This window comes from Semicossyphus pulcher, unplaced genomic scaffold (assembly GCF_022749685.1).
Source record: "Semicossyphus pulcher isolate SPU_LCO1_2020_fin unplaced genomic scaffold, fSemPul1.0.p SCAF_17, whole genome shotgun sequence".
Lineage (NCBI taxonomy): Eukaryota > Metazoa > Chordata > Actinopteri > Labriformes > Labridae > Semicossyphus > Semicossyphus pulcher.
In genome coordinates, this window is record NW_027211681.1 from 4,653,869 (window position 1) to 4,670,783 (window position 16,915).

Here is a 16,915-nt window from a genome sequence, read left to right on the forward strand (position 1 = left end):
TCGCACCTACTGCCTTACTGCCTCTATTAGCTACCGCTGCTACATTACTAGCTTATTACTGCTACTAGACTACTACTGCTGCCATACCTACTGACATGAGTTGGCTAAAATATCTGTGCTGAAGTAAATTTAAAGTGACAACAGCATTTGAAAGCAGGAAATCTGTACGTGCAGTTACTCAGTCAGAAATGATAGGCAAGGGTAATTATTTTGTTTTTCCACTTCTAACAATCTAAAGTCTGAATTCTGTCCAGTCACACTTCTGATGTTATACAGATTTCAACCTTTGTTATTTTCATTTTCATTTACTGTATATCTGTATCACTTTCTGTGATGGAGGTCAGGGGAAATCTTAACTTTCCCAACATACATAATTTCCCTTTCTATAACAAATTCCTTGTGTGGAGTTTACATCAGTTGGCTACATTCAGTAAAGTAACAGTGCTGATAATAAAAGGCTACTAATACTAATACTACTAGTGCTATAATGCTGCTATAACTGCTTTTACTCTCTCTCCTACTGCTACTGTTTGCTAACGCTTCTCTGTCACTATTAGGCCTACTTAGGCTACTCCACCATCATGATGTGTACTTAAAAACCATGATATGACACATCAAAAGATACACATTTAACTCTGATTTAAATTTGTATGAAATACAACAATGCTTTTATATAATAAAGTCACAATGACATGTAAATGTGCGTGCTAATTTGTTTTCTTGTATTCTATAACAGAAAGTGTTCGACGGGCACAGGGACCATGCGGACTCCTCAGGCAGAGGGGGGCCGGGCTCTGGTTTTCCCATGCACCACCATCTACTGACATTGGCCGCTGCTCCACATTAAACAGCCCGCATTCATAAAAAAGAAAAAAGGAAAGAGGAACCATCTGACAAGAGCAGCATCCACTGGTAGCTGCCTCACTGTTTACTGCGCTCAGCACGTCTCCAGAGCAGAAAGCCACACAAACTAAGAGGAAAAATGGCCAAAAGTGAGAGGCAAAGAGGAAGTTTGAAGAGTGAGGAGTTCTTTTTTGATTCCGACGCGTCTCTCTTGGATCAGCAAGATTTGGAGATGTCTAGTTGCCCTTTCAATGACGTCTTCAACTCCAAAGACTCCCACATGGAGCAGATCAACACTTTTCTGAAAAATGTACAAGTTTTGCTGGAAGCTGCTAGGTTTCTCGAGAGCGCCGACAGGAAGGACGGAAGTGAGTTTATTCGTGCTGCGTTTGATCCTTTTCATTTGCCTCTGTATTTCAGGAAAACAAGACTTCATTGTCAACAGACTCAGACAACAAAGAGCTGAGTTCATTCAACTAAGCACCACTGCCTGCTAAAAGCACAGCCGATTAATGCACCAGACTTACATGCGTGATATGATCATTGCATTTATAGGAGAAAATCAACACATACGCTTTCTTTATTTTCTGGGCTATTTGTGCCTGCATTATCTTCATGTTGAGAGCTGTGCATCGCTTTGCAACTGCACAACTCTTCTTTCATTTTCCCTACAGCATTGATAAAGCGATATGACATAATGATTGGGTGTGTGTGGGTGTGCATGTTGGCTTTCACTCCGATATGATAAATCTGGCCACATTGCAGCGCCCTCCAACTCAGTTCAGGATGATGTCATTGTGCCCCCGCAGACTCGATCGAAAAAATCTGAAACTTTATAGCTTAAACGCAGAGGATTCAACTAAATGCATAATCGGAAATATATTCAACATATAAGTGATAAGGCTAGATGTTTAATTTGATTGTTTGTAATATTTCGCCCGTGAATCATTAGACAACTCGACGTATTTTTGTTGATCGCATGGTCTCTCCAATTGCAAATAAAATCTGACCTGAGAAGAAGTTAACAGCAGTTATTTTTTTACGTATGCAATATTAAAAGCGACTATTTAAAGGCTATGATTAATGATGTCCCCGTTTCCTTTTAACAAGTCATCATTGGAAGACATAAGCCTTTTTGCCTCGCTTCCGTATGCGCCTGTCCGCGCAGGGCTGTTTTGCGCTGATCGTCGAGCATGTGAGCTGATGCGCGTTGCAAAAGTCCTTTGAGAAACATCACCTATTATAATGAAACGTGAGAAATTTGCAGCAGCAGATCGCAGCGGCACAGCTCTTTTCTCAGTTGTTTGCTTCCTGCTATGTGTGGGCGTGCCGCACTGGTTTCCACATGGCGCAAAGCTCCTCTGTGATTGGTCAGATGCGAGCTCAACCCTCGACGCCTGTCAAAACCGTCCTCCAATCAGATGACCGCTCCGTAGCGACGTCATGTGTTGCTGGGCCTGGCTTCAGCCGGCAAGTACACCCCCACGGTCCTGGTGAATCATGGGATTTGTAGGGCATTTTTTTGCAACGAGAAGGAGAATTTGAAGAAAAGATGTTAGAGGAATAAATGACACATGATTATTATTTGTGTCTTGCCAGTGTGACATCCAATAAGCACTTCAGTTGATACATTTTTCCATGTAGCCTAACTGACCACATAACAATTCAAATGCATTAGGTTATAACATGGCTGATCTAAAACAATGGTAAATACCGAATTATGATGCATTTCAATATGCCGTTTCTTCATTGTCATCAGTAGCAGCAAAACATCCACTTAAATTTGCAAGAATAATTGTCACCTTTAAAGATGATCTGTTGACCTGTGCTGTTACACTGTCCTGCTGATGCATTTACTCTCTAAACTGACCTGCTATAATTACAGTTTAATCATAAAGTAACAACGGCTGATGCCTTAGTTTATAATTCACAGTAAAAGCATTCTAAATTGCGAAAATAATGACTGTTGTCTATATTTGTCAGTATTCTTTGAAGGCATTTAAAGACTCCGTTTCCCAGAATGCATCGCTTTTAGACCGGCCTCTCCTCCACTGGTTGCCCGCCTCTCAGCTGTGCAGCTAGGTAAACAAACAGGAGAGTAGAGGAAACGAGCAGCAGCAGGCACTTTGCTGGCTCTGGTCTCCCTCGGGGGAATTTTTTATTGTTTATATCCATTTTTGTAACCATTTAATATCGTGTTTCCTACGAACTTTTAATACTTTAATACACTAGTTTTGACATTTTATAGCAACAAAACCTGGCAAGGATTGGCTGTAGGTTGCCAGCTTGGAAACACTGGATTTTTTTCCCCTCTCTCTCGACAAAGGCTGCAGATGAGCCTGCGAAGAAACTGAGCAAGATATTAACACGACGTTTTTGTTTGTTTAAAGTGTATTTCAGTGTAGTAATAACCGATGCACTGTCTTCCCCGTATTTAAAAGCGACGTGTCGTTGCTGCTGTCGCCAAAGCTAACGTGTTGTTAACGGAAGAGAGCAAAGCTAACGTTAACGGCAGCGGCAGCCTCAGGGAAGAATGACGGCCGTTCAGCTCATCAATATCCAACGGTTATTGGAAGCTGCGGAGTATCTAGAGAGGAGAGACAGAGGTAATTAAATGGTGACTGCTTGTGAAATAGGTAACGGTCATCACAACTGAAAAAAGGGAAGTTTTTTAAACGCCACCAAACAGACGTCTCACCTGCATGCTCTGCTCGTGTAAAACTAGAAAGTGTCTAAAGTCAGCTCACTGTTAACCATATTGTTTCTTTCGACAGAGTGTGAACACGGATATGCTTCGACGTTTCCGTCAAACCAGAACACTAACTACCAGAGGCAAAGAAAATTCAGAAATAAGAAGTTCAGCAGTAACCACAATAGGTAAGCGTCTCTTTCACTTATTACTATTAACTCTGCATATATTTGCTTACTGACAGATGTTTGCAATTTAAACTGTCTGTATTGCTACATGCACTGGGGCGATGATTGTTGCTGGCAGCATGCGATTGTATACTGGCAACTGCCAACGTTTTATTGCAACGTTTGGTAAACAAGCGAGCTGTCAACAACGGGTGATTACAGTTGTTGGCAGCATTACCGCTGTTCATGAAACACACGTTTTCCCCCTTAAAAATAAGTTTGAATGGATTTAAATAAACACGTCTGTCAAACTTAAATAAACGTGTTTGATAAATAGGTACCGTCCTCAGCGCTGTTTTGTCGGCTTGGGGGAGGGGGTAGCACCAACGGCTCTGCTAGCTTTTCATCAGCTGATTGTCAAACGGACTGCAGTGGCTGAGGTTAGGGACCGTGGTGAAAGTGGCGGCCTCAAAACGAAAAACGGCATTTGGGCTGTGAATTTCTCTCACCTTTGGTTAAATAAACCCACTGCTTTTTTCTTTTATTTCTAATGAAATCATTTTTATAGATTTCGGTAATAGTCATGCTGTTTCTTTCCCCATGCAAAATGTATTCTTCACTGTGGGAGAGCGTGGTAGTTTTGTCTTGTGCCCTAAAGGGTAAAAGCAGCTATTTATGGCCGGTGTTGTTTGCAGACATCCAAAGGTGAATACGTGGAGCCTTTTCAGGACAAATGATGTTTGAGGGAGTCAGTCTTTTGTTGTATCACATTTATATACAACTATGTCTTAGAAAGAAAAGCATACATTTCCTCTTTTGTATGCATCATCAAGCATATAAAGAACACAGCAAGCTGTTGATGTGTGCTTTGGGACACATGTTTAACAGTATATTCTGTTTTGTACCTGTCTCAAAATCATATTGTTTGCTGCCAAAAGGATTTAGGCACTTGCCAAACTCATGGCTTTCACTGATAACCGAAACCTGCACATACCACTAAGAGCAGCAGGTAACAATCGCCCAAGTTAACCCCAATTGGCATCATGTTGTTTTTTCTTTTTTTGGTGCTAGGCTGATTACATTAATCTGTCCATTGAATGTCATACATCAAATGCAAGCTTCTCTCTCTCTCTCTCTCTCTGAGCCTTTTTAATATTAATGTAAGAGCGGGCCACAAACAGGAAGTGCGCATTACTCATCATAAGCGCGGAACGCTGCCTAGTTCTGCATGGCAACAGTCATGACCAGATATAGGTCTGAGGCTGTATTCATAAAGAGTCGGTCCTAATAAGGACGGTTCCTTATCAATACTTAGACACATTATGTTTCAGAACAATATGTTCTTCAATGTGAAATATTATCCTCCAAAAACTAAAAGCTTTTCATAACTCTAAATACAGCCCTAAGGTGGACACTTTTAAGAATATCGTCAAAGAATGAAAGAAAATGAAACCGGGAACAATGATGTTTCGTTCTGCTCCCTACAGAGACATGTTCACAACTCATTCAGTGAGGTAACACCATTTAGCATTTAACACCATTTTGCAGCTTCATGATGTGATGCAGTTTATTTCATTCCCTATCGACTCGCACGCCTTGCAAAACAACAAAACAGCATTATTTTGATATCCCTATCGCTGTCAGGGTCACTGATGGGGGTCTACTTTTATATAACAGTCCTATTTATGATCATCCCAACATGGGTGAGAAATAAAAGCCTCAAATAATAATCAGAGAGGTGATAAACAAAATACCTCCAACACATCTTCATCATCCTCCATGTGTGTGTTCTGAATGACAAAAACGTGAGGAGGATATTGTGATCATGCAATGAGGAACACTCTCAACACCACAGTCACAAAAAAATCTCTTTCTTTTTATGATGCCTATGGGGACATTCCAAAATAAATATTGAGCTTAGTTCATTAAAATGGCGATAATATAATGATTAGAGGTCTCGTAGCAGAGCATTTTCTTTAAACAGCAGTTTGCAGTCTGACAGAAGCTCGCTCCAGCTGTAGCTAACTTCTCAGTAGCGTGTTGAGGCTTAAAGTGATGGGCTTATCTGACTCCGTCCTCTCTGGTCTCCTGTTTATAGCAGGCTAGCTTTATCTCCTTGACCCACTCTGTCTGTGTATATACATGCACTCACACATTTACACATACGCTTACGGGAGGAACTGTGCTGCAGTTGTGTGTGGCCTTGAGCCAGTTTAGAATCTGTATTGCATTGCTGTTGAGCTCCATACACACACATCTGATTTAGAGGGGCAGTGCAAAGGGTTGTCATGATACAAGCCTGTGAAAGCAAGATGACTTAGATCAAGCTATCTGAATGTGAGGTCACACTAAGTTGTAGTGTGTGTGCGTTGTTTGATTGTAGGTTGCTCTATCTTTTCCCCTGATTTCCGCAGTCATATTCAAGATGCAACAGTCATTTAGCAAAACAATAAGGTAGCTACAGCTGTGATAGAAAAGGGACTCATTATTATTTCATTATTACACGCTACTCCGAATGTGATTGTGGCCAAACTCTCAGAGTTTGGGAAAGATTACAGATCGAGATGAGGGTTTCCAAGCAACACAGACAGTGCAAGCAAAGTGACGGCTTATGACGTGGATTATGCACTCCAAAGTATTCGTCTTCTGTTCTCATGACTCACAAACAATTACAGAAATTAGTGGACCCAGTGCCATTAGAAAGTAATAAAGTATGTACATAAAAGCCTGCATTGAGCGCAACACTGTGTCTATTCATTTTCCCTACAAAGAAACCATTTTGGAACTGTAAGTGCATATTTAGTATGACATTTATGGGGGGTAGAAGTATTCGAACAGAGGAGATCAAGCTGCTTTGGATTTCTCAGCTTTGTGATTTCTACGTGTGACTGGTTGGCTGACGCAGAGCACAGCCATGCATGACTACTACAGGCTTGTAGAATATGTAAGTTGAAACCTGTCAGGAGCACGCGTGCGAGCACTTAGGCTCTAGCAGGTTTGCAGGAAATGGCTCGGGCAGGCCAGCTTCCTTATGAGCCCGTGTTTTGCTGTGATAGCAGCCACTCAACCTGTCCATAGACCCTGTCATGTTGAATCAAATTCACCGCTACAGTTGACTTCACATTCAGTCTTGCATACCAAATTATATGACCATTAATGTATTCAAATAGAGACATATGGTGTTTTTATTGGTGTAAATAATTAAACCGGTTAAAATAATGTCCTCTGAGGATGGGCGACATTTTACAGACTTAACTGCAGCTTTGGACGGTCCCTCCTTCCTCCCTCATTCTTATCTCCTGTTCTCTCCACATTTCCTTCTTCCATAAAAGGCAATTTTGTCAGCTGAGCTCCGTATAAGAGGAAAGCATATTGCCATATTGATAACCAACAATAAAGGGAAATGCTGCGCACGTAACTCAGGAGAGGTTGAGTCTATCGCACCTTGGGGCGAGTTGGAGTGCAGTTTGTGTGGACGGGGAACTTGGCCGTTTCAGCATCAGGAGGAGGGCGGGTTGTCTCCCTTCAGCATGTTGCCACACAAAGAGACTCTTTGGAACCAGCTGATTCACTTTACATTATTAACAGAGCACTGAACCCTGGCTGCTGCATGCACAGGGTGAGTGTGTATGTGCATGCTAAGACTTACCACGCATCACATGCACACACACACACACACACACATACACTGTGAACTTCTGTGTGTGTCGCACATACATCCTCCCAGAGTTATGCAGTGCATTATTGAGAAAGAGGCTGTATAATGGCCCAGTGAGTTCCTGGCTGTCATGATGACATTTGTTGGTGTAAAGGCTTCAGTGCACTGGGCCTACCGTTGGTCTCGTTGGGTGTAATAAACACATTTCTAAATCAGATTTGACAAGGTGATTTAGCGTGCCACTCCTGGCCCCTGATTGTCTAGCTCATATAGTTAAAATCATAAAGTTCCTTTTATTACGCCTGTACTTTGTTGAGCATGCAATCGTCTACATTTGCTCTTCATTTGACAACCTGTTTTCTGTCTTCGCAGGTCCACACATAATGAGCTGGAGAAGAATAGGTGAGTTTGCAATTTTCCACCATTGATAATTTCCCCATTAAATCATAAAGCACAGCCTGCAGGCACATGCTCGCCCTGCCCTTACATGTGAACAAGTTCAACTTGCCCTACTTTCATTTTGCCCCTACATTGTTTTTGCCCTTTTGTGAAGCAGGCATTTCCTCTTCAACAGGTCCTTAAAACCAAAAGTAAGAGGTGACCCAGTTGTGTTCAGTAAAGGACATTCACTTCTCTCTTTTCATCTCCCTGTTTCCCCTCTCCTCACGTACGCACACTCTATGCACTTTATTACAGTTATGCAACAGATCGTCTGCCAGGTTAAGGGCTGTGAGGTAGGCGCTGGGTAGGCAAGGGTGCATGCAGGCTGAGCAGAGTCAAAAGTTCAGTGCTTGTTTTGATGCAAAGATGTTTTTTTGACGTAGTAGTGGCAGCAATGTCAGCCCTATCTCCACACAATGTCCTTTCAACTGCTTTCAAGCCTGAACACAGTTCTGTGCTGAGCAATATCTCTGCATTCAAGATAGTATCTACAGTGTAAAAAATGCGGGGTATTCATGGAGAGCTTAGCTTGTGATTGGTTTACCACATCACTTCTGAAAGCCACCACTGGTTTCTTAGAAGCCCTTATCTGAGCGAGTTCACCACCCACATCGGGCGTCTGCTGGTGTTCATGCCCTGTGACTTCGCAGCCTTCAAGAGTCACGGTGGTAAGGGGTTTCTTTGACACCGTAAATAACAACATAAGCGGCTAGACTTGCAAGATTTATTGTAAATGGGGGAAAAAAAACCTGCCTTCCATTTCATTATCTCTGAGGGTGTGGGTACAGTGAAAGGATGTGGGAGGCTGGATCCATTCAGCGTAATTACATATCACCTCAGCCTGTTTTTCTCACCATTCTCTCTGGCAGCCTCTTCTGAAAGGATGGGAACATTGGAAGGAGAGGCGTCCAGGGAGTTAAATATAGACAGGAGCTGATGTGTCATCTTGGTGCTCATATGTGATGCCACGCGAGGCCAGCCGGTCGGCTGACTGGCCTCGGCAGATTGCGGCACCCATGCAGGGTTTGCATTTTTCCAGTGTTCCACCCACACAAATACATTTCAAAAAAAAAAGCTCAGATGTTTGTTCCTACAACACAGTGTGAAGGCTGTTTTCGTCACTCCTTCCACATTCTTGCAGCCAGACACTTTGTAGTACGGCGTGTTCCTGTGGCCATGTATGGCCTGCAGTCGTCCCTCCAATCAGAGCTGACTTGTGTAAAGTCGTAGGTGGCACAACAGAAGGGATCAGTGCTGGCTTGTTTCATCACTGATTTGTGGTAAAGGCAGTGTTATGAACGTTGAAGAGATAACTTTATCCCAGGAAATGAAACTTTATGCCTAATACCACTCAAAATGTGACTAAAAAGATGATTTACACGCTTATATATCTATCTGACAACATCAGTTCTGCAACAGTGTGTTTTATTCCGGCCACAAATACAGCACCCATTGAAACCTGCATCCTCTGCCTCCTCCCTTTCCTGGCTCCACCATGCTGGTCTATGCAGACTCAAAAAGAGAACAGCAGCAGAACACAGTGGACTGGGAACAGGCCGTCCTGTACCACACCACTCAACCACATCCAGATACACCCTTTTTTAACCCCCCCCCCTCCTGTCTTTGGTTTGCAGCCTGACACAGTGAGTGTGTTGTTGTTGCTTTGCTGTCAACCTGCACCAGTTAAATTAGAATTTCCATTAGCAAAGAAAGAGGGCAAAATTGAAATGGTAATCCATCTTTTTAGAAGCACACTTAAAGTCAAAATCATTTATAATCCCCTTTTTTTGCCAGCAGTTAATCCAATTCCCTTTAAGCACATGCCTCACTGTAAGCTATATGTATCAGGCATAGTTGTTCACCCAAGTGTGTCAGGCTTATACTATGATTCTACAACAGCAGCAGCTGCAGCTTTCGTTCCATCTCAGCAGACTTCCAAGTCGTAAATTGGAGGCAGCTCCCTTATGGTTAGGCCTGAATGGGGCCCTTTTTTCAAAACTTATCAGCCCTGTTTATCTGCTGCCGGCAAGACGATTTGCCTTGCATGGCGGCCACAGGTCTTGATAACCTCCGTGATGAGTAGACTCGTCGTGACAGCAGAGACCACGGGACAGGGATAAAAGGGACTCAAAGAGGGGGGAAGAAAATCACATTCCAGATGCTCACACTGTGCAGCGGGACCAGATAACGGGGTGGCTCTGCCGCTTTGATCATGTACCTCCTAACAGCCCTATTTCACTTCCATATGTCACTACTAAATTACACTGCCTTAGTAGGGTTTAACTGTAAAAGGCTTGTATGCCTGCACGTCGCTTTGATCTCCCTGCCTTCTGCCTATTAGTCCTTTTTCTTAAAGACAGATAGATAGCAAATCCCCCAGCTCAGGTCGGTTGTTTGGTTTGGTGTTTTATCGTAAAGAGCTTAGGTATTCCACAGTTTAATCGGTTGTTATTCAACCTGTTGTTTTTCCTCCCCGACGATGACTCTGTTTATGTATTTAATCAATACAATAGGCTTTCGCTTGCTACAATAAATCCACAAGAACCGTCACTTATCATTTCCCATCTCCATCCACCTTGACCTATTTTTTTAAATATTGTTTAAGGCCAGCCTTATAATACGCACGGTAGATTGTTTTTCCCGCAATGCCCAGGCAGTAGAAGCAATATTAGCTTTTCTGCTTGAATCTTTATGAGGCAATGTGGGCAAACAGCGCGGGTTAAACGCCTTTCAGCGTGCGCCTGCGTGGAATATTAAAAAGGCTCAGTCTTGTCCATTAGAGTGGGGGAGCTTGTTGTCCTTGGGTGGCACGTAAGGAGCATCAATGAGGTCTGCCCTCTCGGGATTTGTTTTGGCTCAGTGGTATGTGAAATGGGAAATGAAGATCTCGCTTCATTTACGATGAATTGTGGATTGGTGTGGCCCTTCTTGACTGTCTGAGCTTTTATTTTTTCTATGCACGTGTGTAAATGGGTTGTAGAGCTTCAGGATATACGGTCAGGCTTAGAGCTTACTCCAATATAACCTTTACAACTGCAGGCCCTGTGCTAGAGAGTAGTCTTGTGACATGTATTCTAGGAAACACAAGAAACCCATCACCACTGACCATCACTAAAAAAAGATGTTGCATGCTAAATGGTACATATCTCTGCTGGGATTGAAGCCCTTCATATCGGTCCATTCTTCCTGACCGTTGGGGTATAAAACCAGTGCTGTTGTTCCAGCCTTGGGCTCGGTTGAGCAGTCAAACATGAGTAAACCTGGGTTACATTTTTTCTTGCTGTGCTGATGCTCCATGAAGAAAGCCGAACTGCTCCACCAGTCTTTCCGTTGTCTTCCCAGTGAGTGCAGCCCATTCTCAGGCTTCGCTGCAGGGCCTAAAACTGGGACCATTTGTTCTGACCAACGTGACGACTTGTAAGCTTTTCTTGGCTCAGAAAAGCAGCTTAAGGGACTTGATCTTTGGTCTGGTGAGCCCAGCTACAGCACGCACACGTGCTGGGGCACGTCCCCCCCCCCGTCCCGCCCCCTCGACACCACCCGGTGCTAGTCCTTAATAGCGTAGCTTGACTTTGGCTTAGCTAGCAACGATGTCAGAGGACGAGGATGTAATTGGCAGGCTGATGGGATGAGCACTGGGATAGGTTAAACACACCTGACTAAGGGAAGCCTTAAGCAACACGCAAGCCTCATCCAAACTCCCACTGTGTCAGCATGAGCGCAGTGAGCATTTCCTGTGATTAACACAGTAAGAGGTGAGCCAGTGTCCGGGTAGGACCCGCCGCCACCAACAGTCAGAGGGTGACAAATTTGTGGTTGTGATTAAGTCTGCTTCTTCACAAACCAGTGTGGCAGGTGCCGAGCTGTAATGAGGTCATACTCTGTTGGAAAGTTAGGTTGGCTCTTTGCACTTTGTTTAAGCTTTACTTTGCAAAACAGGAAGGCACTTACTCCCTTCAGCCAAGACGAGATACTTGCATTTGAGGTTGAGGAGGAGGAGTGAATTACTCTTCATTGATTTATCTTTCAATAGCACCTGCCTGCTGCGTTGCCAGGTCTCTGACAGTAGAACGTTTTTGTGGATTAGCACTCTTAGGAGGGCAGTCACACGTCTTTAAAGGGAGGACCTTGCCTTTAACATGATGTGATTTAAAAATCCATACTCCTAAAGAGAGACAGTGTTGATCAAATAGACCAGATTCCAACTTCCTAATACGCCAAATTGGGTTAAAAAAAAAAGCAACCAAGGACAAAGCGCAGGTAATAATGAGCAGACCTTTTGCAATACTAGCATCCTGCTGAAAGAAGCTCAACACTTCCTGTAACTGCTTGTAGTAAAACCTCCTTGTAGAGAGAAGTGAGCTTGGGAAATCGCATATTTTTAACTTTTCTTTGGACTGGCATTCCCACTGGTTTCCTGTCAGATGGTGGAAGAAAATGTGAAACAAGAGGTCACCGTTTTTTCCCTCACAGCCGTCAGAATCAATCCCCACACAGATGTTCTGTAGACAGGTATAAAAAGGAGGCACACAGGGGATGGGATGTCGGCGCTTGAAGGCTCACCCATCACTCCAGTCTCGTCTCGCTCGTCTGACCCTTGACTCATGTTATCGTGGTGCCTTTTTGTTGTGCCCTTATCCTGCAAAAGTGCATGTGCACAGCATTCTGTGGACGGCCGGTGTAACCAAACGGAACAAGGCCGGATGGGCATACGGGCTTAGTCAGCAGGGTTTAGCTCGGGCTGTCCGTGTTTTCTTTTATGCGGAATGACAGAAAGGGCAACATGTTCAATTATATCAGTTTGTTCGGAAGGTGTTCAAATGAAACAACCTGAAAAAGGGACTGTATGTTCAGGCTCTGCTGCTGTGTTGTGCAAAGTGTGCTGCACATCCCTCCACTTAGTGTGTGTTGTTCAGCCTGTGCCATTTACGGCATGCTGATAAGCCCACTTTGTGCAGAACGGATGAGACCGTCGTTGTGTACTGTTCCAGGAAAAAATGCTCCTCTTCTCCTTCCTCCTTCTTGGAGCAGCCCGTCACGTGAGCAGCCGAGCTAACCTAATCTGCACCTTAAGGAAAGAGAGATGAAGATAGAAAGGGGGGAAAATAGGATGCTTGTTGAATACACAAGACAGACTCAATTAGACTAAATCTGAGTACGGCTTCTATTTTTAGCCGTACAGCTGGGGAAAAAGGGGAAAACACCACCGCCTTCTGACCAATCGGAGAGGTGAGCTTTTCACCAATGAGCGCAGTGAGATGAAGAGCAGTCCCCACCCCTCACACTCGCAACATCTACCTCACATGCTCTCTCACATCCGGGCGCACACTGAATGTCATTATTTGCCAGGTTCTGAACTTAACCTTCCGCGGGACGACGAGTGTGCCAACTGGGTTAAGTGACTTAGCAAGTTAGTGAGTTTAACCCAGGTGAGGGAGAGAGTGAGAGTTTGCCTTCGAGTGTTCTCACTCTTGAATGCGTGTTTGTGCATTAAAGGTTGATTCAGATTATTTGGATTACACTCTCACCCCTCCCCTCTTTTGGATGTATTAAAAAACACTTCTGCATCTGGATAGAGGAAGTGCTCTGATGGGACAACCCTCCTCCTCCTCCTCCTCCTCCTCCTCCTCCTCCTCCTCCTCCTCCTCCTCCTCCTCCTCCTCCTCCTCCTCCTCCTCCTTGTCCCCAGTGCCAACATCTGGCTGGATCTCCCAAGCCTTACACCAGGCACATTTTAGGAGCCGGGCCACATTGGAGTTTTTAATCCAAAGCCTCTTCCCTTACTCCCGTAGTCACAGGGCTGAAGGGGAACGTGAGGGTTGAGGGTGGGTCGGGGACGTGGAGTTGTGTTGTGTGGGGAAGGATGAATGGAAGGAGAGCTGGACAGATGGAGCGTCCTGGCGAGATAGGGGTTTAAGGCATCAACTATGTAGCCACTACGTCTCCTGTTCAAGCATCTCCGCTAACAGAAATAAAGCTAAAATGCTTCCCAAAATGTGTTGGACTCGACAGATGGATTGGGATTTGTACAGTCCAATCACATGATCTGGGACATTTGCCAGAGACAAGTGTATTGACTGCTTAGCTTGATTCACTCTAACATGGTGGGACTGAGGTACAGTGCACCTAAAGGCATGTCCTCTCCTCCACCTCGACCCCTCTGTCCCACTTACCCCCGCTCTATTTCCATGCTGCTGTCTCTTTCGTTGACTCTGTCTCTCGCCTACTTTCTTTTTTCTCTCACAACCTTTGTCAGTGGAGCAGATTAAAAGGCAGTGTGCACGTGTGAACTAATCCGTGTGTTAGTGATGGGCTTCAGCCCCAGAGTCTCTTGGCCCTGCCGCACAGCCAGCATCCCCCCCCCCCCCACTACACCCCGGCTTCCTCTCTCTACTCGAATGAACTCTGCGTGTGTGTGTGTGTGTGCGAGCACGTGTTCATGTCTGTGGCTGCTGTTTGAGGAGGGCAAATAACTGCACTGTTCTTTCATCCTCTTTCAAACTCACCCATTCTCTGTTTCCACTTTTCCCAATCTGTCCTCAATCCCTCCTCGGCTCTGTTGCTATGCGTCATGGCGGATGCTGTTTGTGGCTTCAGCGGGTTTAGCGTGACAACTGCATCGGCCTGTGTTGTAATCAACTGTTTCACTTTATTTACCACTTGTGGCCTTGGTTGAGCAGGCGAGGGTTCCTCTAAGTCCTAATTGATTTTTGAACTCCCATTTGAATTTTATTGCCCCACAGTTTCACGTGTGGCTTCAGCTCTGTCTCTATATGCATTTTTTACTGTGCACTCACAGCCAATCAGGAAGATGCTCTCTCTCCTCCACACTCTGACTCTCCTTTTTGGGATTGAGGTCACAACTGCCTCAATGCTCACAAGTATCAAAGTCCTTTTCCCACCCACTCACTTGCAGCGATGCATTTTTACCCCTTCTGCATTTCTTTATTCTGCCTCTGCCATGTAACCAGAATATGGGTCATCATCGTGCAGCATAGTTCCCATGAAAATCCTTGTTAGTAATGTTTTATTTCCTTGCTGTGAGCGGGAGAGAGATGAGCATTCCCGTCATTCCTCAAATTTAACAATTTGCTGTCATTTAAAACCGTGCAGTAAACTCCTGAGTGTCGTCCAACTGTATGGATGTGAGCCACCGACTTAAAACACCTCCAAGGAAGTGGCATCTAAATAAGAGCCTTTTCTTCTTCTCTTGTTTAATCCATGTTTACTGTCGGGTGAAAGGTAAAGATGTGGAGATTAAGTGAACTTTTCTGACCCTTAACAGTTGTAGTAATCTTAGGAGCACTCACCTGCTGTCACTGTCAAAACAAAGACCACACTATTACTGGCTTAGTTCACTTAGACCCGTCTCCATTGAGGCTGCGTGAGTCAAGCACAGCTCTTAATCTTTCAGGGTTAGGGGTCACATTTCTACTGGTGCCACCCATGCATAACATAGTCACACTGGTGTCACTGGTGGATGAATGTGTGTTTTCGGGTAGTGTCGTTGATATAAAAATTTGATTCAGAACTTAACTCGAGCGAGTCGTTCACCCAGTGGAACTCCTGACAGACCGGCTCTCGTTAGCGCCCATGGCTAGTTTCTGGGCAGATTACACAGACGCAACCCTCCCCTTCCTCCCCCACTCCCTACATCTCTCACCCTCTCTATCTATCTCTCTGACTCTCTGCTTCTATCCCATCTGTCCACGTTTCATAAAGGAGATGAGGGAAGCATCAGTCTGTCAGAAAAAAAAAAAAAAAAAAGAGCCTACAATTGCCGCTGGGCAAAGATTGCTCTAATCTCGTGTGCGTGTAGAAACGTGACGGACCGACTGACGCATCAGCAGTTGAGGAAATATAACTTTCAGCGCACTCGCTCAAGAGTGCAGCTCCACTAGCAGGGATGTCATTTAAAGCCCCAGAGGTTTCCACAGTTAGCGACACGGTCCGGTGCATTGTCCAGTGGATATAAATGACACGAGTAGCACTCCAACACGAGTCAGATATCACGTGGCATCCATCGGCTAATGCCGGAACCATCTGTCAAATCATAAATCATCACTTTTCAACAAGAAGGCAAACGTAGAATAATGATCCCACCATCCTAATCTGGACCCATACAACATAAAAGCTTGTCTCCATCTGCATTTGTCATTTCCTGAACCTGCCATTTATAGCTCACATAATAAAGCTGTAGTTGGCTAAAGCACATACGGCGGGCGCCAGTTCTGCAGCCAGGCTGTTTGCTGTTTGATGACTGTTCCAGCAGTCAACCTAGTGAGTGGTAGCTCCCCCCCTAGTAAAAGAGAAAAACCTATTCAGTCAGGTGCCACTGTCTGTATGGATAAACATGTGACCTCGCCTGCAACCCCACAGCAGTCATGTGAGAGAAGGAGGGAGAGAATGACACCCCCCAACCCCCCCCCTCTGTGAGAGAGAATGGGAGAAAGACACAGGGGGGATAAAAAAGAGAGAAACCTAGAAGAAGCATCTTTAGCAGGAAAACAAGCGTGTTCTTTGTGTTAACTCAGCAAGCAGTAAACAAAGGTGGCGAGCAAACACAGAAAACTGTTGTTTCCTGTGGTTTAGTGTGTGTTGTGTTTAAATGCTGATGTGTTTGGGCTACAAAGCGTACGGATTTCTCCTGATTAACTCATGAAACACCAGAAGTGGAGCAAAAATGTGGACTTACTTTTCTGCCAGTTTAACAAAATTGCCTGAAAATTGTTGCAATGGTATCTGTCCTCAACAGTTTGCACCTGTGTGTGTGTGTGTGTGTGTGTGTGTGTGTGTGTGTGTGTGTGTGTGTGTATATATGGACGACACGTCTCCATCTGATCTCACTGTACGAAATTGAAGCCAAAATATCTCCCGTGATGGGCGCTGCCATCTTGTGCTGGTGACGTCATTTGGAGCCTAAGTTGCGCAGTAGAGATCGATGGGATCAACCAAAACACACTTAACTTACTGAAAAAAACAGCAAAGGTCCCGCACACCTGTGTGTTTAACAGCAGAACAGCTTCTTTGTGTTGGTCTGAAGCTAACGTTCACACATATGGAAACTTCAGTGACTGTAGTGGTTGTTTTAGTTACGTTTCCTCTCGCTGTTCCTCC

The 16,915-nt window shown here is 44.5% G+C and overlaps 1 protein-coding gene across 2 annotated transcripts in view; it reads left to right on the top strand.

Annotated features, from left to right (window-relative positions):
- Nucleotides 1-871: 871 nt before the first annotated feature.
- The window catches only part of mxi1 (max interactor 1, dimerization protein), a 30,597-nt gene continuing 14,553 nt past the window's right edge, over nt 872-16,915 (top strand). The window contains exons 1-3 of one of the 2 annotated variants that reach the window (XM_069666296.1): nt 872-1,211; nt 3,618-3,720; nt 7,730-7,759. In XM_069666296.1, coding sequence (XP_069522397.1) covers nt 983-1,211; nt 3,618-3,720; nt 7,730-7,759 — 362 coding nt within the window. In that variant the 5' untranslated portion in view covers nt 872-982. Of the gene's footprint in view, nt 1,212-2,947; nt 3,450-3,617; nt 3,721-7,729; nt 7,760-16,915 lie in introns of those variants that run through there. The other variant, XM_069666297.1, reaches the window with a different exon arrangement.